This window comes from Corvus moneduloides, chromosome 14 (genome assembly GCF_009650955.1).
Source record: "Corvus moneduloides isolate bCorMon1 chromosome 14, bCorMon1.pri, whole genome shotgun sequence".
In the NCBI taxonomy this organism is placed as follows: Eukaryota; Metazoa; Chordata; class Aves; order Passeriformes; family Corvidae; genus Corvus; species Corvus moneduloides.
In genome coordinates this window covers 5,091,149-5,116,686 of record NC_045489.1, presented here as the reverse complement: position 1 = coordinate 5,116,686, position 25,538 = coordinate 5,091,149, and the positions used below count along the sequence as shown (strand labels likewise).

Below are 25,538 nucleotides of genomic sequence, written 5' to 3'. Positions count from 1 at the left end.
CTTGTGGTAATGAGCAAGACTTGCACATTCTCAGATTCCTGTGTACACCGAGGGTGTTTCTGTTGGCAGGACCGGCCCAGCACCTCACTGGGTGATGTTTTCTTTCCAGTATAAGAATTTTAATCGATGTTTCAACCTAAAGTAAGACAGAGAGGCACCCCTTTGGAGGGAATTGGAACGAGTTGTTTCTGTGGCTCTTAAAACCGTTGGTGAGACAGGCTTTGCTTGGAGGACCAGAGGAGCCTTTCCGGGTGCTGAATTTGAAATAACCCACTCCAGGAATGGAAAATCCACATCAGAGAAGATTGCTACAGAGAGATGGAACAGAGACAAGGCTGTTTGCAGAAAAGTGACTGAACTGGGTAACATCAGCCTGGGAAGGGCTCTCGCTCCTGCTAAGTCATTTTTGTACTCTAGTGACACCCAGCTCTGTGTTATTTTGGGTTTTAAAAGGCTAATTTGCCTGAGTAGAAGCAAACCAGAAATAAGTATCAAATCTCCTCCTTCCTGCCCCATTTCTGTAAGCTGAAGAAGCTTTTGTGAGACTGGAAAGTGTCTCCCACTGAATGGAAAAGGGTTGAGGTTGCTTCACCTCATGCCCTGGGGCTGTGAGTCTTGGAGGGTGCCCAAATTTTGTGGTCTATTATTGGCAAAGTCCTGCTTTGTTATATGGTATAATTTGCCACATCACAGTATATAAAATGTTTCCCCGAGGCACTTTTCTCCATAATGTTTTTATTCAGTATGATGTATCTGTGAGGAAAAAACACTGTGTGAAGCTCATGTCTAAGCAAAAACATTTTATGAGTGTGTTTCAAGGGATTTCTGGAAATTATGATGATAGACATCTCGTCTGGCCTCCTATTTGAATTTCACCCCATAATATGATAGTTACAGCACCGGTTTCCTGCTGTGTTTGAAGGGCTTGCTTGGGAAGTGGCCCCTTGTCTTTAATCTTCCTCAGCATGGATGCTGTGCTGGGCAGGGATGCACGGGGACTGTAATTACGAAGATGAAGTGAGGACACCCAACGTGGGAATGTGCACGTGGAGTTGCTGTCCAGGAGTTTTCCTGCCTGGCGTACAGTCAGAGTGAGCAGTGTTCCTTAGCCTGGGACAGTGGTGGAGGCTACGGACAGAAATGACAGACACAAATGCCGCGTTTGGGAAGTGCAGGAGCGTTGCGGGAACAGAGGCTGTGCCGGCTAGGAGAGGGGTTTCACTGTGACTTCCCATTCAAATCCTTCAGGAGGTTGAGGAAGAAGGAAGAGAGGCCAAAGAGTCATTAGACTCTTGCTCCTGGTAGAAAAGGATACAAGGAGGGAAAAAGCTGAATGCCACAAACCCAGTGTGTGATTTTCTCCACAGGATTTTGGTATTTTGTTGATTTTGGGGCAAGAGATTGCCCAGCACCAGAATCCCTTTCTTCCTGAAGGCAGCTGGATTGCCCATTTTATTGATCTCATGTGGAAGGGAACCAGCTGTTTAAATTCTTCTCGGTCTTAAGAGTGTGCATTTGTTGCCAACAACTGCACAGGTCTTGAGTACGGACTTTGAGAGAATTGTATTTGTTCATCCAACATCCCCCTGCAGTTCCAGGGCTGTGGGTGAAACTGGAGGCTGTGGCTGTGGAACTGAAGTGCCAGCACTGGATGTGGTGGGCTGAGCTCTACTCTGTGCCACTGCCAGTGCTGTGGGCTCTGGAAACTGCCACATCAAATGTCTGGTGTCCAGATGCTCCTTGGAGCCAGGCACTTCATCTTTGTGGTCTACATCCCATATTTCCATTTCTCCCAGCTCTCCCCCTGCCTTGTTTTGATGGCTGTGTGGGTGGTTTTCTTTCCTTGCCTCCTACTGTGACTGCAGACATGGCAGAAAGAAGAGATGACCCCAGAGTCAGACTCAGGGTCCTGTATTACACAGACCTGCTGCTGTTTAGGGATGGTTTTAGAGAGGAAAGGAAATTTTAATTTATTTTTCATCCACAAAGTTAAGGATGTGGGGGGGGTTCTATTTTTCTTGTATTGTCTTCTTGCTTGGGAAAGGATCTAGGTCTTCTCCCCACCCACCAGGAAATGAAGAAGAAAGTGGCCTATGGTCTGGAGAGTGAACATTTGTTCACAATTACTCTTCTCTTTTCCCAGTAAGGCGCCAGAGAACTTGCTGGTGCCACTGGGGACATGTAACAAGTGTCAAGTACTTCCTAGAGCATTCCAGGGGAGAACCAGCTCTGGAGAAGAGCTGTTGGAAATGATGAGTGTGTGTAACCACCAGCTCTTGTCCTTGTTCAACAGCTCAGGGCTTTGGGAGGGCTGGTGAGGCTCCTTCATCCTTCTGAAGTTTGAATCCCAGGGAAGTAATACATGGAGAGATGGAGATTGTATAAAAAATTATATTTTGCATTTAAATACCTCAAGGGCCTTTTTTCTCAGATTGTCACAATAAATGCAAATAATACCACCCTAAGAGAGAATGAGCAAGTCTGTGTGCTTTGTGTTTGTGTTGTTTGGCTGCTGTGAGGTTTCATGGAATCAGAATTGTTCAGGTTGGGAAAGGCCTCACAGCTCATTGAGTCCGACGGCTTTGCTGTGGTGCCGGGCCGTGGCAGGAGGTGGCTCTGAGGGGAAATGCAGCCACAGCAGCGTGGCTCTGTGCATCCAGTCCTTATCAGTGTGGATCACAAGTGTCCCTTGTTCCGCTGCCACGTTCAAGATTCCCAGCGTGCTGTCCCAGCCCGGATGTCTGTGGTCACGTTGGTCGCTGTGGAAGCCCCGAGCCGTGGCAGCAGACTGTCAGGAGCAGCTCGTGAACTTCCTTCAGCTGCCTGGCAGGGCAGTTCACGTGGGAAGAAAACACCGATACAAATCTTTGGTAGATAGTCTTGTAATATGACACAAGTTTAGCTAAACTCACATACTGTGGGGAAATAAACTGCATCTGTAGTTACAAAAACAATCTTACCGTGTATCTATGTTTTTGTGATGCTTAGCTCAGGCAGTATATACACCATGGGTGAAAAGTGACTTGTTAGGCTGCGTATTGATCTTTAAACCCCTCTCTTATGGAAGCATAATATGTGTAAAGGACTTTTTTGGATACCCAGTGTTCACCGAACTGAGTTTCTCTCAATAAAATGGTAGGAGTTGTTCTGAGTTAGAGCTCTTGGGATAGAAGACAAAATCCGTAATGTGGCTCAAGCTCGGATGTGTTCCATCTGCCTCCTGGGTTGTTTTTTGTAAAGTCATTGTTCCAAACTCGAGATAAGTCAAATATTTTTCTTAAAATACTGCATTCAAATTTTTAATGGAGCCAGAGATTAAATTGGCTGCAGTTGTTGCAATAGTTTTAATATATCAAAATAAAAAACACTCTACTGTGCTTAAATAAAACCAGTTTCTGACAGCAGGAGAAAGATGGAAAATTCTACTCCACAGTCAAAGCCAGAAATGGCTTTTTGCTGAGAATTTCTCTAGGTTGTATATGCAGGTAGGACAGTGTTTATTCTGAGGTGGTGCTCAGGATTATGTCTCTGCTTGGGGAGAAGAGGCAGATTTTGGTAGAGGCTGGATGCTGTCAGCTTGCGCCGGCTTTCCCTTGAACTCTGAACCGCAGCACGTTCTGAGACAGGATCCACACAGCGTCATGTCAGGGCTAAGCACTTGTGGGTTTTAAATAAATATTTATAGAGTTGAGCATGAAACTTTCCTTGCCCTGGGGCATTAAAGTTACACTCAGAAAATTCCTGTAGAAGTCAGTGAATTGGCATCTGCGTCAACGAGCAGAGGGTGCCAAGACTTGAGTCTCTGCAAGGTTATTCTTGCTCCTTCCAGGAAAGGAGGAACTGAGGAGAGAGGAGAACAAAGGGAGCTACACCAACATTGACAGAATTCAGCTGTTCAAGCTCAAAACAGAATAGAAATATTCCCCTCTATGACAAAAAGAAGAGCTAAGGGTGCATCGTTGCCATAGCCAAAGGGAGGTGAGCTCTGCCTGTTCTTTGTGTTCCTCAGCCTTGGAAGCACCAATCTCAGTTCCTGGCACTGACTGGAGAGCTGGAAACCTGAACCAAATCCACATCTTATATCAATATTCTGCTATTCAGGAATGTTTTTGCTCACACATGAAAATTCGGTGTTCAGGCCATTTGTTTAACCCTGGCCGTATGCAGGGGAGACTTTCAGTTTCTGATTAAATTTAAATGCTTTTGTTGGCCAGATATTTAATCAAGCCTGAAAGAGCTTTAATTGTAATGCTTATCTTCTGTTGTTTGTCCCAGAAAAAAAGGCCTCAGTCCAGGAGCACGTCCTTCCTGGGACAGCACCTCCAGCTCAGTGTTAAGGCCATTTTCTAACACTGAAAAGGCAGCAGAGTGAGACTGAGCTTTAAAGCACCAGAAAGAATGTGAAGGGTCAGCATCCAACTGGCCTGACTGAGGTTCATGCTGTCCGGATACAGCTGAAGTTGTTTTCACATCCTGACTTACAGCTCCTTCCTGGACTTCGTTTCCCCTGTGAGAAGTGGATGTGGTGATTTATTTCTTTAATTAATGATCTGAAGTTCAGTTTTACTGGGGCTGTTTCCGTGCATGAATCAGCCTCTCTGGAAATCTAAAGGCGCTAGAGTGTAAAATTTTAACTATTACCTGTTGTTTGATTGCTGGGGTGTTGGAGTGAAGAGAGGAGCCAAAGGCAGCTGTGGTTTGAAAAAAGGATCTCAGGGAAATCTGAGAGCTGCGAGCCATCTTCCGGTGCTGCACAAATGGATGTTAATCTTCACTCCCAGAGAATGTGTGGACAGAGACAGGGCAGGGAGGAGAATCAGTGCAGTGTCAGAGGAGAAAGCTGTGCCTCATGCCTGAGCTACTTGGAGCATAGGAGGGAGGGTGATCCATAATATTGAATCCCTGGACTTCTAGAAAGTTTTGGACAAGCATTGGCCAGGTTTACAATCTTCTTTTTCAGAAAGAAACTAAGCTTCTGTGGGATAAGAGAAAAGGATTATTTACTTTCTTTTTGGCTTACGTAACTGATTGCACATCAGTTACAAAAAGCTGATAACAATCAAGATTTGGGAATACACAGGCAGCTTTTACAATCTGCAGAAATTACCAGGAGATTCCCACAGAGATCTGTGCTGGACTGTAAGCAAACAGTGCAAGAACAGCCTGCTGTTGCTGCCCCAGCTGGAAAACTGGGAAGAAACAATCATTGTCCTATGCAAGAACGAGGTTTAAACTCTGCTAAAACTAACAGAGAGGTCTTGGAGCTATACTAGGTAATTCTACAAAAATACCATATTCATGGCCATGAAAAGCAAAGAGAATGTCAGGAATGTTTAGAATGGGAGAAGGCTAAACCCCACTGTATAAATGTGTGGTGAGTCTGTCTTTAGTATTTGTCTTTAGTATTTAGTATATGGAATATATATATATATATAGTCTGTCTTTAGTATTTAGTATATGGAATTGTTGTCTTTAAATTATATAAAACAGTGACAAAAGGGAAGGAAGTAGGGTGAAGTGATCACTTTGGGAGGAACAACCAAATAAGGCAGAACTTGTGGGTAATAAGGTAGAAGCTCTGGCTGCCCCATCCCAGGAAGTGTTTCAGGCCAGGTCAGATAGGACTTGGAGAAACCTGGTCTAGTGGAAGGTGTCCCTGCCCATGGCAGGGAGTGTGACTGGATGGTCTATAAGGTTCCTTCCAACCCAAACCATTCCATGATTCTGTGAATTCTGCAGTTGAGGAAGAAAGAGCTGAAAAAGTCTGAAATGTGATAACATCATGTCAGGCATGGGAGAGCAAACAGGAGGGCATTATTAATAACTTTTCATAATGGAACAACTGGGGGAGAGCTAGTGAAAGTGGCAGGTGGCAGGTTCAGAATAAATGAAATGCTTTGTTCGACTACACAGATTTCAGGGAGGAACTCCTGGCCAGAGGATGTGGTATACAGCAGGAAGTTCATGGGCTCGGGAAGCAGTGAGACAAAGTAAGGGGAAAAGTCTATTAACGTATGAAACGTTATTACTACACCTGTGACTCAAAACTGTGAATGACTGGCATCTGGGAAGAAAGCTGGATGTAGTGTAGCAGCTCTCTGTGCTCAGTCTGTTGGCATGCTCTTCCTTGGGATCTGTGACCAGTGGAGACAGGAGACTGGGCTAGACAAGTGTTGGATCCAACTCAGTAAAGCTTTCTTCTCTTCTTGAATGAAATTGGCTCTGCTTCCAAAATTATGTTAACAGTTTGCATTAAAAAAAATAAGACCATGTTGTCCAGGAAAATGTTTGGTGGAAAAGAATATATGTGTGTGTTTGGGATATGTTGGGTTGGTGTCTCAGCATTTCTTACATATGAAACAAGCAGTTGGTGATTCGAAGACCATCATTGTGCAGATGCTGACATGCTGCATGTTTAGACCATGTTTAGGGTAGATGATCAGACACCTCTCCTGCCTTAGGCATAGATCAAAGTCAACTGGAAAAGCCTGATGGAAACAGCAAGCACAAAGCCTCTGGGAAAAATAATCACAGTTTTCACATAAACCCACGTTTTTATGGGAGTACTCATTGCCAGGCAGGTTTAAACAGCACATCTGTATTCACCTCATGGGATCAACCTCTGGCTGTGCTTATATCGCTGGGAATTTTGCCATGGACTACAGCAGGACAAGATTTTATTCCTTAGGAAACATTTAATACTGCTTATCCAAGGCATTCCTGTGCACATGTTGCAAATGTATTTGGCCAGAGCAGCAGCTGCAGAACAACTGGCAGAGCAGGAGAGGAGCAGAATAACTCTGTGAATGAAATTAAAAATAAAAATTAAAAATATCCTAAAACATTCTCACTGGATATGGATAGAAATGCAGTTCAAGTGAAGCTGATTTATGGCTAGTAGATGTTTGGTGATTTTTTTTTTCCCCTTGGCAGGAAATACAATATAAGTGAATAGAAATATAAAGGGGCAGGTTTGCAGATTTCCTTGTTAGTGCCCCGGTAATCCTGATTAAGAACTGGAAATTCCACCCTGTAATGCAGATAAACAAGTCCCTTGGTTCTGGTAGCTCAGTCCATGGAACCTTTTTGCCTGAGCAGTCTTTTTTCAAATTTCTGTTCCCTTCCATCACATTAAAATGTACCAGGAGGTCCCTGTGAGAGCTTCCCTTCACCTGCAGAGAACTGGGGTTTGTTGTGCATGCTGTGGGAAGATCAAAGTAAATCCATAATGCTGACTTGGGAAATGTTCCCCCCCACGAATTTACACCTGGATGAACTGAGGAGCAGCTGGACAGACAGCACTGGCTTCCACAGAATGATTTGGGACCCAAGCTGGCAGCTTGGAAGGCGTTGGGAGAGCCATCACCTCCCACTGCCAGCCATCAGCATTAGGCTGAGACTGAGGAACAGCAGGGGAATGAAGCCATTTTGGCTGCTTGCCCAGGCCTGGAGAACTCCATCTCACAGCAAATAAACAGCTGGGGACTTAAACTTTGAAAAAATAAAATGCAGTGTGTATTTTTCTTAGTTTCTGATTGGGGTAAGCAGATGCTGGCTTGCACTGAGGCAGAAGGAAGCTTGTGGTTTAGAAAAAAAAAAAGGCAGATACCATGGTGACAAGAGGGATCTATAAAACTTTAAAAAGACAGTGGGGAGTTGCAAAGTGGCTCCAGGTTAGTGAGACATGGGCAGCATCCAGATTAGTGCTCCTGCTCTGGGGTGAAGGTGCCACTTCCCTTTGGGCTGCAGGGATGCAGTGGATGATAGCAGCCTAGTGATGGGAACAACCTGACTGTGTTGGAAAATGCTCCATTTTATTAATTCCTGAAAGAGTCACTTCAGGATATCTCCTGAGCAGTCCTGAGAGCAAACCCCAGGCACTGGCCTTCCTGGCTATGGCAAGCAGAGCTTGGCCAACTCCTGTGTTGTTTCAGCTGCCCAAAGTGTTAGAAACTGCAGTGTGGCCAGATCTTGTGAGAAGAATTTATCTCTCCGTCTTAAAGACACAGTTTTTAGACAATATTTCGTCGCAGTAACATAAAGAAGGATCTGAGGCCTCCAGGATGATTCACACTTGAAATATTACCCAGGGCAATCAATTACTGGGTCAGAAAACTGCTGCCCATGTGAGCTGTGGTCTGCTGAATCTTTCCTCTCCAGGATGTTTTTGGGATGCTGTTCTATGTCAAGACAGCCTGGCTCTTCTTGGAAAGAGGAGGAAAACTTGCATTTAATCCATAGTTTTTTCTCTTCCTTTGTATTATGATATTTAGGTATTTTAGTTGAAGAAAAAAGCTTTGTTCTCTTAAAAGAATTACGTGGTTTAGTTTTAGCAGTCAGCAAAAAGACTCTTCGTTAAATAACATCTGTGGTATATGAATTCTTCAAAGATAAAAAGTAATACACATCAGAAGCACCTGGATCCCTGAGGTCATGTATTTCTTCTTAAAGTAGTTTTTCATTTAAAGAATAAATGCCTGGCAATATAAAGGCAGTGAAACAGCAATTAATGCTGTAAACTTTTAGTCCTGTCAGTTAATTGAGCCTCTGTGTGCTAAACCATACAGGAAATAAACTTTGCTTTTATTGTAAACCACAGGGGCCTCGTGCAGAACTCTCTGTGCTTTTAATTCCTCTCCTAACCAGAGCTGAGCTTGTCACACAAGCACAACCAAACCTGTTTTCCCTCTGCTCTGCAGGGCTCCCCATTGCCAGCAGAAATCCACAGCCTCTGAAAAATAATTACAGGAGCAGCTGTTTCAATAAACCCCTCAAACTGCAGCCCTGTGTGTGTTATCTCAGGCTGCCTCCCTGGAAAGATTATTGGAGTGCTGGGCTGATGCAGAGGGTGAAGTCTCAGGGGCACTGAGGTGGGACCTATGCTGTTTGTGTCAGTTCTTACAGCGTGGAGTTGCTGCCAGCATTGCACAGAGTTGTCCTGGGATCTCCACAAAGCTGAAGATAAAGGAGAAATAATTCTTCTGGCTTTCAGAAAGAGGAACCAGATTCAGAACTTGACAACAGGGGTGAGCTCCAGACTATCAGGCCTTTTTAAAGCTTGCAGAGCAAGCAGTCAGGTGACCAGTAGCACCTTCAGGGCCTTTCCCCTGCTCTTCTAAGCACATGGTCAATTTTTGAGTATTTAGGAATATATCATATGTCAGAGAGTTTTCTGCATCTTGTGATACTGAGCCTCACTGTCTTATTGGAGACCAGTCTTCTGTGTGGTAAATTGCTTTACAGCCAGTGTGCAAAGCCTGTCTGTGGGGCTTGGCTGTGGTGTGTTGGTACTGTTTGTAGAATCAGCCAGAAATGATCCCTGAAAAAGTAAATAAGCAGTGATTTGAAGAAATAATTATTCCTGCTGACTAACAGCTCAGGAAAAGGAGCTCTGAGAGGTGAAGAGAAAATTGTTCAAGGAGTCTGTGACAGAGGTAGCTTGGACTTAGGGACTTTTTTTTTCTTCCACATAGTAAAGATTCCCCTTTCCCTGTTTATAACTCAGGTAAGCACCAGTGAGGTGCTGAGGCTGTGGAGACACCAGGAATACACAGAAGAGCTGGCTGATGGGTGGGAATGCTCCAGCTCCTGCCACTCTCATCCCTGCGCTGTTCAGGAGTTGTTAGTTTGGTACTGGGATTTGGGAGGACTGTATCTGTTTGTTTTTATTTAACCCAGCATGGAGTTTGGATGCTGTGACAAGGCACATGGAGACTTCCAGGGAAACTCAGCCTGCCAAGCTCCACGTCTGCTGCAGAAAACAACTGTGTGTAATAAACGAAGAGCTCATATTCTGCTGCTGCTTATGCTTTGTTAGTGCATAACTGAGATAATGGAGCCTGTATTCCACAGTAGGAAGCTCGCTCTCTGTTGGTTTTGGACCAGATGAGCAGTTTTCAGGCTTATAAAAGTCAAATGCCACAAGACTGACTTAGAAAATTGCCAAGGGTCAATTTATTTAGTATTGTAATGGTGGTGTTTTCCTTTGGATGATGACAATTCCGGGTGCTGCAGAGGTTCGTGGACAGTGTCAGTGCGTGTGGTTAATGCTATGGTTTGCCATACATCAGGGTTTCTTTACATCCTCGCCTAAAGGAAGATAAGAGGAAGCCTAGGTCTGGAAGCTTGATTTTGCAAGATATGTTTATCCTGGATAACTTCAGTAGTCATTTAAAAAAAGACAAAAAATCATCCTGATATGTGAATATTTGCATTTGCAGGTCTTTCCTGTTGCTGACTGAAGCAAAAGCCTGCTGCAGGAATGGCCCAAGGCCATGGTTTGATCCCTGCTTTCAGTCCTTATTGCTGCTGGGAGAGGCAGTCCTGCCTCCCCTGGCTCATTTCTTCCCATTCCTTGTGATGGCACAAGAACCCCTGTGTCATCTGTGAGCTGAGTTGGGGTTCCCAAAGCAGCACTGCTGTGTGACTGGAGGAGATTCCCTGCTCAGAGCTCCATGGAGCCCAGCCAAGGCATAGCCTGGCACCGACCTCTGCTCTCTGACCAGGGACAGGACCCCAGGGAACGGCTGGAGCTGTGTCAGGGAAGGTTCACTGGATGTTATAAAAAGATTCCTCATCCAGAGGGTGGTCAGGGACTAGAACAGCTCCCCAGGGAATGGTCATGGCCCCAGAGCTCCAGGACTGTTTGGACAGCAGGCACAGTGTGGGATTGTTGGTGTGTCCTGTGCAGGGCCAGGAGCTGGACTCAATGATCCTTGAGGGTCCCTTCCAGCTCAGGATATTCTGTGAGTCTGTGGTTCTCAGAAGTGGTGAATCCTTGCTCAGGAACAGGCCTTCGGAGTTGGTGGAGAAGGTCTCTTTCCAAATAACCTGATTGATGCAGGTTGAGTGTATACGGTCCCAGTAAGGAGCTGTGCTTCCCTGACGGTCTCTCCTGGATAAACCTGCCCAGCCCCAGCGCTGGAGGAGGTGAGGTTTGGGAGTAGCCTATGCAGAGCCCCTGCATGAGGGTGGGCAGGCTTTGGATGTTGGAGGGGTCAGTCTGTAGGAGTTTGGAGCTGCTGCCAGGCAGTGCCCAGAAACTCTCCAGAGACTCAGGCTGCTTCCTGTGCAAAGTTCATCCCTAATCAAACACAGCTCCTGGTGGGGTTGTTTGCAGAGATCACGTGAAGGGAGAGGAGATTCTTGCTGTCCCTGCCTCTGGGGCTGCTGTCCCTGCTCCCAGCGTGAGCAGAGTGAAGAGGAGTCAGGCACCCCCCATGTCTCCAATCAAACCTTCCTTGTGTGAGGGGCCAAGTGTCAGTCTGACACCTCTCCAGATCTGGGACACCTCCCAGCATTCAGCAGTTGGAAGCTTCAGTCACAGTCCCTGTTTTTCTGTGTTCAGGCTCTGGGGTTGTCTACAAAAAGTAGGTAGGCAGGTTTGGTGCCTCTGTTTGTGCCAGCTCCAGTGCTGCCAGAACTTCCTGGGACTTTTGGGTTTTAACTTCTCCCTTGCCCAGCTGCTGGGGATCTTGTGTTCCATGTGCATGGAAGTACAGTGTAAAAAGGTTCCCTGCCATCCCATGAGCAAACATCTCTGTTCTTTGGCTGATGATGGAATGAGATTTTAAATGTTAAAGTCTTGCATTAAAATCCCTGCAAATGGAAGTTTTGGCTGTGTGGGCTTTGTTTGGTTTTAAAATCCAGGCAAATAATCCCATTGGGCATTGCTGTCACTTTCCACAGAACTTTAAAAAAAGGAAAAAAGGAAGGAAAATCCCAAAGAAACAGAAAGTCAGTCTCTGGATGCAGAGTCTGTGTTTGGGGAGGCAGTCTTTGAGCAGGCCATGATTGCTGTGGGGAAGAGCTTTGGCGTATCCTGACTTGTGAGTGACTTTGACTTGGCAATAGTGACCCTCTTTAAGCCTTTTACAGAATGAACAGAAGCATCTAAGCAGAGAGTAGAGGGATGTGTCATTTCTGGCTGTGGTGAGGACACAGATATCCTGGCTAAAGGAGGGTGTATCTGATCTGATCTGCTCTGGTGGCCCCCCAGAATATTCCCAGGAGTTTGTGCATCTCTGGTAGGCTTGAGACAGAGCTGGGCTCTTGGGCAAAAGAACTGGATGCAGTCAGGAGCCTGGACAGGCCAGGAAATGCTGAATGAGCAACTGAAAGTGTTGGGGAGCAGCTGGGAAGGAGGAAAGTTAAAGGAGAATGCTCTGTGTCACCCTTCTTTTCAGGGAATCATGGAATATCCTGAGTTGGAAGGGACCCACAAGGATCAAGTCCAACTCCTGGCCCTGCACAGACCCCCCAACAATCCCACCCTGTGCCTGGGAGCGTTGTCCAAATGCTCCTGGAGCTCTGGCAGCCTTGGGGCTGTGACCACTCCCTGAGGAGCCCTTTCAGTGCCTGACCACCTTTTCCTTGCAGCAAAAAAAAAAGAAAGATGTACTTCTGAATTCAGTGCTTCAGTAGGAAAAGAGGTGGGGTTTCAGCTGACAGAACCATTTTCATGTACTGGAACAAAACGGGAAGTTTATTAAATGGCACTTTTAAACACAGGCTTCAGGTGTTGCTGATAAGATGTTCTCTGTTAGAATCCTGGTAACACCACAATAGTCCCTGACACGCAGGTGTTAAAGGATGAATGGATTCACCCCCACACACTTCCCCAGTGCTTGGATATCATTTGTTAAGAGCGGAATTTGCCTTAAGCTGTGATAATAACATTGATCCTTAAGGTGCCTTCATAGAAAGTAAACCTAAAACACATTAAAAAGTCATCAGGGCTTTGTTAGGCAGTGCTGCTGCTGCTGTGGGCCAGAAGCTGTGGAGATATAAATAAGGAAATGTTACTTGTCCTCCTACTTGACTAATGGATAAAGGAATCTGCTTTTGGCCACTGCAGGGGGAAAGTAGCTAAAAAGACACTGGATGTGGTGCAGCAAGACAGTTCTGACTTATTTGTGGCCTTTTAGTATCTTGTTAGAATTTGACTGTAGTCGAGGTGTGGTGGAATTGGCTGTACTGCGTGTCTGACACCAAATTAGTGACACTGAAAAACTTTGCTGGAACACTGAACTCAAACCCTCCTTGCTGCAGCAAGAGAGAAAAGGTTTCTTTTTTTTCCTTAACTAATTCCTTGAACTCCAACAGCAAGTTGGCAGTGTGGCAATTAGGAACCTGCGCAGCTGTGCTGGGCTGTGCCAGTCAGAAAGGCCAGGCCGGTGTTGCTGGCTGAACTTCCCAAAGTAGCCCAAGGGAACTAAATGCCAAATCCCCCTGGGATTTTATTCTCTTTGCAGTCTGTGTCAGAGTAAATAAAAGTGAGTAGGAGTTGGGTCTCTAAGCGCCCTTGGCTCCATTGAGAATCCTGATCCCCAGGACTTTAGTACATGGAGGTGACGTTAACTTTCCTGTTCCGTTCTTCGGGTAGGAAAAAACTTGTTGAACGCACAAGGATCTTTGGACTTGGGTGTTGTTGGTGTGGGATTTAACAAGTTTTTAGGCTTTGGGTTATTGAATGAATGCAATTACAATGGCATTATAATCCATGAGAGAAGCTTTTATTTTTGTTCTCATGAATCAGCTTTTTCATTTATGTAACTTTCTATGGTTTCTGGAGCAAGTCATGGTCTTGTTTTGGGAAGTGCAGACTTTGTCCTTTGTTCCAGCTATATTTTTGGCTTGTGTTCCAAAATCTGGTCTGTGGGGTGGTACCTTATGCCTGGCTAAAGCCCTGTTGGAGACAGGCCATGTGCTGCCAGACGTGACGTAACCTCCAGGTTAAATTGCAAAAACCTTTTGGTAGCCTGGATTTTCCCCCAGCCTCGCTCTTGAGTGGGGGTCCCTTTTCACCTTTTCTTGCTTTTATAAAGGGTCTTCTAAACCCACATGTGAACAGCAGGAATGTGGTTGTTGCTCTCAGTGGGAGCCGGAGCCTGTTCCCTCCTGCCCCAGGTGTTGGGCTGGTGATGCTGACACAGCCCAGGGTTGGTGGGTGCCTGGTGGTAAAAACCATTTCCAAATAAACCAATTTTAAGCTTTTGGGGTCTAACCACATCAAACCAGCACTGCTGTGCAGGAATCATGTGGATATCCCATGGACTTCCCCAAAGGACCCTGCAGGGAGAGAGTCAGTACATATGGAGTCCATCTGGACACTGCTGAACTTCTGGGGAAAAAAAAAAAGGAGCAGCACAAGTCCAGCGTGAGCTTTTCCAGCCTCTTGTGTTTGATTTAGGTCCCGTAAGTTCAAGGTGGTTTTGCTGTGTTTGTCCTCAATCTTATTCCCTCCAGACCAGGAACCATCAGGAGAGACAACGATGGCATCACTACATGTAAAGCTCTGCTTAAAATAACCAGAACAAAGAAGTGCTTTGAGTTCTGTGATGATAATTACCCAGACCTAAAAATAGGCAGATGTTCTACTAGGCAGGGAGAAGTAACAGTGAGACAGGAATTGCTGGGAAACACCTGGCAAAGCTCTGATCAAGCCAGGTCATTGTTGGAGTTGCCTGCAGGTTTCCCACCCTCTGACCACCATTTACAGTGGCGCCACCAGAACTATAGGGGGGAAAAAATTGGCTTATTCATACAAATAAAACCAACAAAACCACTCTAGACAAAAAACCAGCTTCTGGAATATTAGAGTAAAAGCAAGGAAAACTGTGATGGAGGCCAGGACTGAGGCTGCTCGGAAGGGAGCCCTTCTGCTGTGTGCTGGGGTGGAGAATGAGCTTAGGGGGCCGTCAGGAATCTGTGACATTTAAATCCATGGCTGAGCTGCTGGGCTGTTCAATTCCTACAAATTAGGTTGTAGTGGGAGCAGAAATTCTAAGCATTTTGCAGTTCATTTGCAAGGATGAGCTTCTGCATTAGGGACTCAGGTGAGGAAGGCAAGGCCATTTGAGAAATTAGGTGAGACATATGAAAACCAAACCAAAACCCCCAATAGTTGGTACTCTAATTCTGAAAAGTGGCAGTGAAGTGTGGCAGTGTGGCCACAGCTCAGTCCACAGAACACCCTGTAACAAGTCAATTTGTCTTGGCAGCACTTGGCATTCCTTGTGCTGCCCATTCCTCCAAGGAAAATCACTTCCTGGGGGTTTCCACCTTGCTGCTGGTGGCTGCCACTGGAATTTGCTGAACATTTCTTGCACTGCACTTTTCTCATTCACTGCTTACATTTCAGCTTATCCATCTTCAGAAGACTCTAAAGCTTCTGGAGAACTGCTGGGTGCAAGTCTGGCCACAACCAGTAGCATCCCCTGGAGTTTGGACTTCACCTTCCTGCACAAAGCAGCTGCTTCTGGGATTTAAAGATATGCTCCCACTAAGTATGAAGCAGCGTCTTTAAAATCATCATTGGCATACAATACAACTGCTTTAATGCTGTAGTTGCTTTTGCTTATCTAGAACCCAGAAGGCTGGAATTGGAAATGGAAAAAAAAATCCCCTTTTAAATGTGGTGTTGTCTTGAAACTTAATTGAGAAATGTGTAAGATCAAATGTGTAAGATTTGCTGTAAGGTGTTGCTTCTCTGTTGTCCTGGTGCTGGATCCCAGCTGTGAGGTTGGGAGAGGCAGTTCAGGACACACCTTCAGCAGGAGCTGGAGAGAATCGCAGAACCATGGAATTGTTAAGGTTGAAAAGACCTTTGAAATCATCAAGTCCAACCATCAACCCAGCCCCAGCCCCATGTTCAGCACTAAACCGTGTCCTCAATGCCACATCCACTTGTTTCTTGAACACTTCCAGGGAATGGTGACTCCACCACTTCTCTGGGCAGCCTGTTCTAATGCTTCATAACCATTTCCATGAAAAACTTTTTCCTAATTCCTAATCTGAACCTTCCCTGGTGCAATTTGAGGCCATTTCCTTTTGTCCTGATGCTATAACTTATGATATAACGATGGCTGAAAACATCATAAGAAATCTCTTTATAATTCTTTTAAATCCTCACAATAAAGCATGAGCCATTTAATCCCATGATTGGGAAAGCAATTAATAAAATCTGTGTTTTTCCCCTGCATGGAAGTTGGGACACAGGACCCACAGAAGTGGTGGAGAAGCCCCGTGCCAAGGGCCAGGACGGCAGAGCTGCGGTCAGCAAGTTTGTTGTTGGATCAAAACAGCAGCACTCAGACTGTAAACTTACTTTGGGTTCCAATGGTCCATAAATAGGTTTCCAAAACATGTCTATTGTCCAACAAGAGATTTATTTATAAACTGAAAAAATAACAAGACTGAAAGAAAACCAACCCAAACCCTTTCTTGGCCAGCAGCGTGGACTGGACTGTGCTCTGTGTGTGTGCCTGAGATAGAACCTTCTGTGATGTTCCAAAAAGTGTTTAAAATAAGTGTTTCCCTGCAGTGGGGTGGTGCTGGGAGAAGTTGGCTCTTGAACAGCCAGCACAGTCCTGGCTGGAGCTAAGGCTGGAATGCTGCCTGCTCGCTGGACCAAGGTCCCACAGCATCATCCCTTCCTCCTTTTCTGCTTTTTATCTTTTTGCCGAGTTCTTTTTTTAATTTTTTTTTTTTTTTCAATGAGTAAAGATTTGGAAGAGAATCTAAAATGTTGCAGCATTTTCTGGAAAGTTTATTCCCACTTTGGGGTTAAAACTTTATTTTTGATGGGCTGATTTGTTGGCAAACATCACATGTTTGTACTCTTGGCAGCTTTGACGTGGTTTCTCTTGTGTTACTGGTATCACTGATGGGAGCTAGATCTAAGAACAGTAAATTGAATTTCTGATGTGTACTGAAGTGAGGGGCAGTACTTGTTCACAATTCTACACTCATTTTTATGTTAATTTGTGCCCATGCTCTGTTGAAAGCTTAATGTTCCATGATTGGCTCGTAACTGGAAAAGAAAGGAATCTTGATACCCAGTGGATTTTCTAGCACAGGATCACAGTGTGTGGTGAGACTTTAACCACCAATAACTTGCCATAAAGCTGTTTCTGTCTTGGGAACAGACCCTGAAAGCCAAAACAAAGAGAAAATAGATTTATTTCATTAAATGTTCCTTTCAGTAGTATCTTGGGAACATCAGCAAGAAGCAGAATATCTCCACTCAGCTTAGGAGTTGTTTTTCTCCCAAGTGTGTGTTGAGGCAGAGAAACCAGGATGTGTTTCTGTTCCTGGGGTGGGGATAAAGGCACCTGTGAGCAAGACAGGCTGTTTGAGGGCATCCTTGTTCCAAGGCAGGGCAGTGGGGAGCTCCAGAGGATGCAGCCCTTCCTCCCAGCAGTACTGACTTCACCTGCTCCCACCCCTTCTCCTTCCATCCCTCTGTCTCCATCCCACTGGGATTTTCCCCTGCTCCATTTTGCTCATTCCCTCTGCTCCTTCCCCCAGCCTCTTCCCATCCTTACAGCTGTCTGTCCATCCCTGTCTTTCATTTCTCTGTTCTTGTGCTTTTGTGTCTCCATAAATCCTCCTGCCCCACCCAGTACTGGTCCCAAGCCTCAGGGCCCTGCTTGGCTCCTCGGCTCCTGTGCTGACTCTGGGTGCATTCCCGGCTCTCGGCTGCTGCTCTGGGCCTTGCACAGTGTGTCAGGAGCATTTGGAATAAACAAGGATTTTCGTGTTTGCCAACTGCAGTGAGCTGCACTTCAGAGGCCAGAGCGGCTTCAGACATGACAGTTGTTTACGTAGGCCGAGGTGCGGGCTCTGGGAAGGCTCTGGCCGCTGTCCATGCCTGCTTCGGCAACTGGGAGAGGTTTTCTGGGAAGCGAGCGCTGCGTGTTGACAGGCGCATCCTGAAGAAAGGATCCTCGCTCCTTCCCAAACATGGGCAGCAGGAACCATCTTCCAGGCTCTGTCCCGAGGAGAACGTGTGCCCTTTCAAGTAAGACAAAACACCCTGAAGCAGCAGCAGACGTCTCTTGCTCTATTTTCGGCCCTTCCCTCCCAGTGCTATTCCACTGCCTGAGATTAATGGAAGTTTTCTAAATAAAATCCCATAAAATAACAGGATCTGGCAGCTCGGTGTCCCTTCTGCATGCCCCGTTTCTCTGGAGCATTTGCTGCTCTTTTGTAAGTGCTCATCACTGTGGCCGGAAGACTTGTCTGAGGAGCTGGGAGAAAACATTGCTGCTTAATCTTCCAACTTCTTTTTTGTCTGGCCAGAAAACAAGGGTTCCAGATTAATATCCCTCATGCATCAACACCATCCTTGCTTTTCTGTAGAGTTCTCTAGAGAATTACCTCCCTTGACTACAGATGGCCTGAGAGCAACACAGAAACCAGACTTCATGCTTGCCTTACAATAGTGCTTTTTCTGGCAGAAAAAAATACATTTCCAGCTTTTCCAGCTCTTTAAAAACAAGCAGAGAGGGTTGTGATTACCCTTCAGAGCCACAGTCGTCAGTTTGGGATGTGGTTGTACCTCCTGGAGCTGAAAAAACAACCCAGAGACTGTCCCACTGAGATGCTGGGAAGGTGTGAGGATTTGTGTGTGGCTGAGACAATCTAATAGTCAAAATGATTAAAAAAATAAAGTGACTTCTCAGGGGAACAAAATGCTGATTCCTGTCCAACTCAGAGCTCTTCTTTTACATGGCAGAGTGTACAGGTTAATGGTAGTGTTGGTAAAAGCTTGGTTTTCTCTAATTCCTTAATAATTCTGGGGCATCTCAAAGTGCGTTGTCACTGAGCAATGGATTTTGGACAACTTAAGGACCTGAGCGTAATAAAAACTACTTGGATCTGAAATTACATTTACTACTAGGTTGTACTGACAGAGGAGTTTACAATTCCAAAGACTTTTCCCTTATCTTAGCCCTACAGAACAGTTCATGAAGGAAGTGCTCCCTTTTTTTTCCCCTCTGAGCTGTAGAACAACGGAGAAAAGCTTCCCCTGCTCCTTCCTGCTGCTGTTAGAGGCAGGCAAGGAAACCTCTTATCCAGAGCTTTGAGTCTGCTGAGAATGTTTTTATACAGCCTCTACACGAATTATTTCCTCGGGGCGGTATTAACTCCTCCAGTTTGATTTATTTTTAGCCATGATGAAAATTAGCAATATCCTTGTGTTTCGGGGTGCTCACACAGCGAGTCCAGCGGCTCCTGTGGTCGGAGGAATTACGTTGGCTTCGCAGCCCGGGGCAGGCAGCTTCCCTGCTGGAGCTGGGAGCACATTTCCCTCTGTCGGGAGAGCAGGATCAGTCCCTTTGTGCTGCACTGGGCTGGGTGCACCCCTCCTGAGGTCTGCTTGAACCTGCCATGGATAGAGCAGCTCCAGACCGAGTCAGGGGGCGCTTGAAGATTCCCTCCTTGGATTTGCCGGGCTGTGTTCCGCAGCCCACATAATTCAGGGCAGCGCTGTCCCCACACTCCCTGCTGCTCCTGGCGCTCCCAGCGCGGCTGGGTGCCCGTGGGTGCGGGGCTGTGCGGGCCGGGGCAGGGCCGGGGCAGGGCTGGGGCAGGGCCGGGTGCCCGTGGGTGCGGGGCTGTGCGGGCCGGGGCAGGGCCGGGTGCCCGTGGGTGCGGGGCTGTGCGGGCCGGGGCAGGGCCGGGGCAGGGCCGGGTGCCCGTGGGTGCGGGGCTGTGCGGGCCGGGGCAGGGCCGGGGCAAGGCCGGGTGCCCGTGGGTGCGGGGCTGTGCGGGCCGGGGCAGGGCCGGGGCAGGGCTGGGGCAGGGCCGGGTGCCCGTGGGTGCGGGGCTGTGCGAGCCGGGGCAGGGCCGGGGCAGGGCTGGGGCAGGGCCGGGTGCCCGTGGGTGCGGGGCTGTGCGAGCCGGGGGACGGGCTCCATATTTGGCTCCAGGCTGGCTGTCCCTGACCCCGGCAGCTCCGGGTTTGCCTGTGGCCGTATATGGAGCGGCTGCTCCGGGAGCTGCGGCTGACCTGAGTTAGCACCAGTGCAACATCTGTGTGAATCGCTGCTCCTGGGGCTCCCAGCTCATTAGGGTAAAGCCAGGCCTTGGACTGGCTTTGCAGTGAAGGGGGTAATTTGAAGAAAACAAATTTCCCGTTAAATTCCATTTTTTTATTGTTTGCCAGGATGTGCATGGTTGTAGTCTCCTTTGTGGTGGTAAAGTCATGCAAAGGGACAGCTGAGCATAAGCAGAACATCTCTGTGTCGAGAAGTCAGTCATTCATAATGACAGTAATAAAAACCACCTTCCATGTGCAGAGCCAGCACCGTGCTTGCCTCACAGATCCTGCTTTTCCCTTGGATGCTGTGTGAGTGCACAAGGATGGGTGGCATCAGGTGTGGGACCTCAGCCAGCCTCCCTGACACGAGTGAGGATGGGGATGTGGGGTCACAGCCCTCCAGGGACTGTACCTGCCCTGCTGACACACCCAGGACACAGCAGGGGAGGGGTTTTTGTGCAAACAAGCATGAACCAAAAATGCTTGGTGAGGTCTCTTTTGGCACCGAGGTGGACAAAAACTTGGACTCTAGAAGGAAGGGGGGTTCAGCCTGTGGTTCCAAGGGCACAGGGGAGCAGTGTGTACCTCAAATGTGCCTCCAGCAAACTCCAGTGCACCTGAAAAAACAACGTTCCCCTGAGTTAACTGTAAAACCTGGCCAGCACAAGGGCCCTGCTCACACTTCTGCTTTTGGGTGGGCACCTTTAAGGTTCACAACACGCACATGTGTGTAGGGACAGCATCTTTCGGCTTCAGCCTGTTCCGTTTTGTAGGAGCCAAGTCAAGGCTCAGCTCTGACTCTTCAGAAAATACTTTTTGATTCTAAGAATTTTCTTACCGCTCCCATTTTCAGCCTGGTTTGCACCCCCTGATTTCTGCAGCGAACCCCGGAACCGCATTAAAATTATTTCGCTGATTTTGTTTGCCATCTCTCTTTTGTGACAGATTAAAAAACAGCAACAAGATGTGTTAGGCTTCTTGGAAGCCAACAAAATTGAATTTGAGGAGAAGGATATCGCGGCCAATGAGGAGAACCGGAAATGGATGCGGGAGAACGTCCCTGAGGACAGTCGGCCAGCGAGCGGGAACCCCCTGCCCCCCCGGCTCTTCAACGACAGCCGCTACCTCGGGGTAAGGGCTGCTGCAGCTCTCCCTGTGCTCATCCCACTCACCTCCAGCTCTCCCTGTGCTCATCCCACTCACCTCCAGCTCTCCCTGTGCTCATCCCACTCCTCTGCCTCGCTGCAACAGCCTGTGCTTCACTGCGGTGAGCAGCAAGGCAGGGCTTGCCCAGCTGCAGTTGTCCAAACTGGGAAGGCTGTGGGAGGTGTTAGACATTTCCCCTATCTTGGGCTTTTAGTAATAATTGATTTTTGAATATTCCAGTCACACCATAGGAGAGATTGAAATGTGGACCTCTTGATTCGGATCCTACCTTACAGTGCATATGTAATTTTCTTTTCCTATGAGTTTTTTCCCATCTTATGGCTCTGAAAGTTCCCAGGTTTTTTTAAATCCTCATTTTCCCCATGATTGTGAACTAACACCTCACAGAAATCTGGCCCTGTTACACCAACCTTATGTTCTGTCACAAGTTCTGCCCATGTGGGGTTTGCCAGTAGGTGTGAATCTCCAGATGATATGAAATGATGTCTGCCATGATCATAAATCAGTTTTCTGATCCTTCTTGGGACCAGCTCTGTGTGCTGCTTGCACAGGGAAGGCTGCTGTGGTTCACTTACTCCAGTGCCTTGGACAGATTAAAACTCGTGTTGCAAACACAAATCCTACTGTAATTACTTTAATGCTTGATGAAAAGTAAGTTGCCCTGCAGTACTTGTACCCAGCAGGCCATGCTTGAATGATTATTAGATTAACTGTTAGTTTTATTTTTAAAACTTAGTATCTTCTGAACAGAGCTCACAGTGTGCATTCCTCTGGTCCTTTTGAAGTCTGGTTGTGTCCTGCACAGTCTGTAAGTCAGGACCTGCCGGTTTTGGACCTTTGTGAGACAAATCTGTGCCTACAGAAAGAAATTATTCTCAATGTGCCAAGAATTTTTCTTGCTTGTAATAGAAGCAGAACTTGAAATAATATCCACAGTGAGCTGTTGTGCCACTTGGCTCTCAAAATTTTACTGACTGGTTGTGACATGGAAAAAGGTTGTTTTGGAGTGACAGATAAGTAGTTGTCTGAGCAGGGTCTGGTCACAAGGTTCTTGCTATGGGTTTATATCATCCCCAGAATTTTGGTTGATGTAACATTGAACTTTTGAAATTCGGTCAGTTTAATGTTGCTGGGTTTGAGTGGCTACACTTCAGCTTTCAGGAAGGTAAAATTTAATTCTGTGCCCAGAATTTGAACCTCTTTCTGTCTTTATCTGATGTCTCTCAAGCATGAAGTTCCCTGTTTGTTCCATCTGATGCAGCACAACTGGCAGAGCAAAGAGCAAATTGGCTTTCCTGGCCCGTGCACAGCAGAGAGGCTGAACTGGAGATGCTGTGTGGGCTGGCATGAGCCCTGCTCCTCAGGCCCAGGAATTCCTGTCCTGGGAGACACTGTGGAGCAGGCTCACGGACTATGCACCAGCAAGATAAACAATCCCTTTGTTATCAAGCAGCCCCAGCCCTGTCAACAGAAGGGCTTCAGGGAGGATTTACCATAATCATACACATTTTTATCAAACCAGCATGCAAATGCTGCATGTGCAAATGAAACAATAATTTGATATCCCTGAAGTCCAGGCAGCTGGAATCTTCTGGTCCCTGTACTTTGTTCTGTTCCAGCTGCAGCAGCTTCTCCTTAGAGCTGCCCCTCTCTGCTGTTTTCAAACAGCAGTTGCTGTTCCTTAAGCTTTTACCTCCCAGTCAGTCAGGAATCTGGAGCAGCGGGCCCTAAACAGCTCTCCCTGACTCCAGGCTGAGACTGAGCTACTGCCTGCCTTGGGCTTCCCAGCCAGGACTGCTGCATCCAAACGTTACCCAGGAAAGCTAGAAGAGGCTGGTAATGTGCATCAGTTAAAAACAGAGAGCAGGAAAATCACAGGACTGTTCCCTGCTGAGTTGAGAAGTCGGAGTGAGGGAATTGTGTAGTAACTTGAACAACAGTGAGATTGCACAATACTTCTGAGTTCCTTTAGTTGGGGTTTGACAACTGGTATTTCTTTTTATTTATTTATTACCTTAATTTTCCTGGGAAGTGGCTGTGTGTGTTTAGGGCATTTGTAATACACTGTGAGTGAACAGTGCCGCCCCATTGCCTTCACTTGCACAGACTAATCCTTAGTGGGAAATGTGGTGGGAAAGGTGCACTTTCAGTGTAAAAGTTCCAGTTGAACTTCTGACAGATTTAAGAGCTGGAGTCCACAGTTGCACAGCTGTCATCATTATCAGGAATTACAATGACATCTGGGAACATCAGGGTTTCTGAGGACAAGGTCCAGTCTCAGTTGCTTCTGCAGGAGGAATGTCCATACCAGATCAGTGACAATACCTGTCTTGTGTGGAGTCTGTCCCTCTGGGAAAGGCTGGAGCACCTCACAGCAACATCTCGTTGGGATATAGAACGAATTCCCAGCTTGTCCCTTTCCAGCCAGACCAGTTTGTGTGCTGTTAGTGCTAATGCCACGTACTTGAGGTGATGCTGGATTTTGCATTTGGCCACAGGAAGCAGTTTGCTTGGTGTGGGTTGGGTGACACCCCAAACTGAGCTGAGATTACTTCTGACAATTCACTCCTCTGTCTTTTGTTCCCTCTCCCTTCTGCCATGATGAAGGACTACAATGCTTTCTTTGAGGCGCGGGAGAACAACGCCGTGTATGCGTTTCTGGGCTTGACTGCACCTCCTGGGTCAAAGGTAGGTGAGCACCTCCTCACAGTGAGTCCCAGCCTGTGGCTTACACCACCTCCTCCTCTGCTCAGAATAGGATCTGGCACATGTGGTGTCATTGCCCCCATCAATCTCCCTGGGAGATACTCAGTCTCCAGAGGCTCCCAGGCTTCAGCTTCAAAAGAGTAGTTAATATTTGCACTGAAGAACACATAAGAAATCTAGATGAAAAAGATTATCCCAAAATAAAAGAATGTTTTCAATTCAGTAAAAAAAATTAATTCATGTGAAATTTTGATGAGATTTTTCTACTAGAAAATCCCTTGAAACCAGAGCCACTGTTTCTGAAATAACATGGTCTTGCTTCAGAGTAATTTCTTCCTCCAGCTTGTTATCCAAAGCTTATTTTCCTTTGCCAATTACAAACTGAGCTGCTGCTTTGTGGATGCAATGGGCTGGAATTCTCCTTTTGATTTTGATAGGATAAGACAAGCCTGCTTTATACGTTTCACTTGACAGCAGCAGGATCCTGCAGGTCACTTCCAGCTTTCTTGTTCCAGTGGGTAAACACACCGCTCCCTTTCAGCTTTACTCATGTACGAGTCGAAGGTCATGCTGTGCACATCACTAAGAGACCTAATTTTAAAGGTGGATGGTGACCCATGAGCAGTGGGTTGTGGGGCAGACTGCAGGTTGTGAGGCAGACTGAAGCGGTTTTGGGAGCCAAATTTCCAGTAGTAGCTCCACTGATGGGAATGATGTGATGAGGAAAGAGTTCCACAGAGCAGAGCCCAGGATCTGCACCCCAGCATCACCCACCAGCAGCGTCAGACCAGCTGCGCCCAGGGCCTGGTGAGGTTCCTTGGAACATCTGCAGTGCACTGCTCCGCAGAGTATGCAGGATGGAGCCAAGCAACCAGGAAGCTATCCTGACACTGCGGGATGCAGGGAAGCTCCTGCCTTTCCCCTGGGAAGTGCAGGGGTAGCAGAGAGCAGCTGCTGCCATAACAAATCAGGTCACCTGTCTCAGTAACGCTGGGAACATCGCTGCTTCCAGACCTGCCGGCTGGCAGGAGCAGCCAGCATGGCTGTCAGGAACTCTGCTTCTGCCCTAAGGGATGCTCCCATTCTGTCCTCACCTAAGGAAAAGGTGAATTTTAAACAGGAGGGTTAGAACACAGTTGTACTCTGCTGAATTTCCATGTTGTGTTGGGCTGCTGACGGTAAATAACCTTTGCAGAAGTGACCTTGTATCCCTTGCATCCTGCTCTGGGGCTGATTTTGGGAGTCCCTCCCACAATTAAGATGTCCAGTCAAGTTGACTGCCAGCTGCTGAGGAGGGTACACGGATTTGTAGGTGCTGAAATCGGCATTTCCAGCATAGCTGTGTGCAGCTTGGATATAATGCTGTAGGGAATGACATGGCATCTGCAGAAAATGGCAGGAGGCTGGGAGAAGCCTTGGCAGGAAACTTTCATTCAAATCATCAGGAGAGATTTGGGAAGTTATTTGACCCTGAACACAAAGCTTTAATATTAATGCTAAACAGGACTGGCTTAGAAGTGAGCATGGAAAATAGAAGTAACTATTTTCTGAGCCCCAGTGGTTTAGTTTGTCCTTTGGATCTACAAACTCTGGGAAAGGCTGGCCTTCAGTTTACCTTAAATATCTCTACTTCAAGCAGTATGGGTGGATTTTAAAGGGAGAGGATTTTGTGAGTTAAAAGCTATGTTTAGTTATTTCTTTATTATGGATTTAAGGACTGAGAAGATGCTCAGTGAGGGGCCTTGATGGAGAAATAAGGAAAACTATGAAAGAGGGACAGTGTCAAGCTTGGAAAGCTGAGCCTCTCCCAGATAACTTGCAGGACTATGCCCAAGGA

General features: G+C 46.8%; 1 protein-coding gene across 1 annotated transcript in view; it reads left to right on the top strand.

The window, feature by feature from the left end:
* Positions 1-25,538, top strand: part of SH3BGRL (SH3 domain binding glutamate rich protein like) — a 30,380-nt gene that overhangs the window by 1,672 nt on the left and 3,170 nt on the right. The window contains exons 2-3 of the mRNA XM_032123916.1: positions 20,774-20,959; positions 23,603-23,683. Of these exons, the coding sequence (XP_031979807.1) occupies positions 20,774-20,959; positions 23,603-23,683 (267 nt within the window). The remainder of the gene's footprint in view (positions 1-20,773; positions 20,960-23,602; positions 23,684-25,538) is intronic.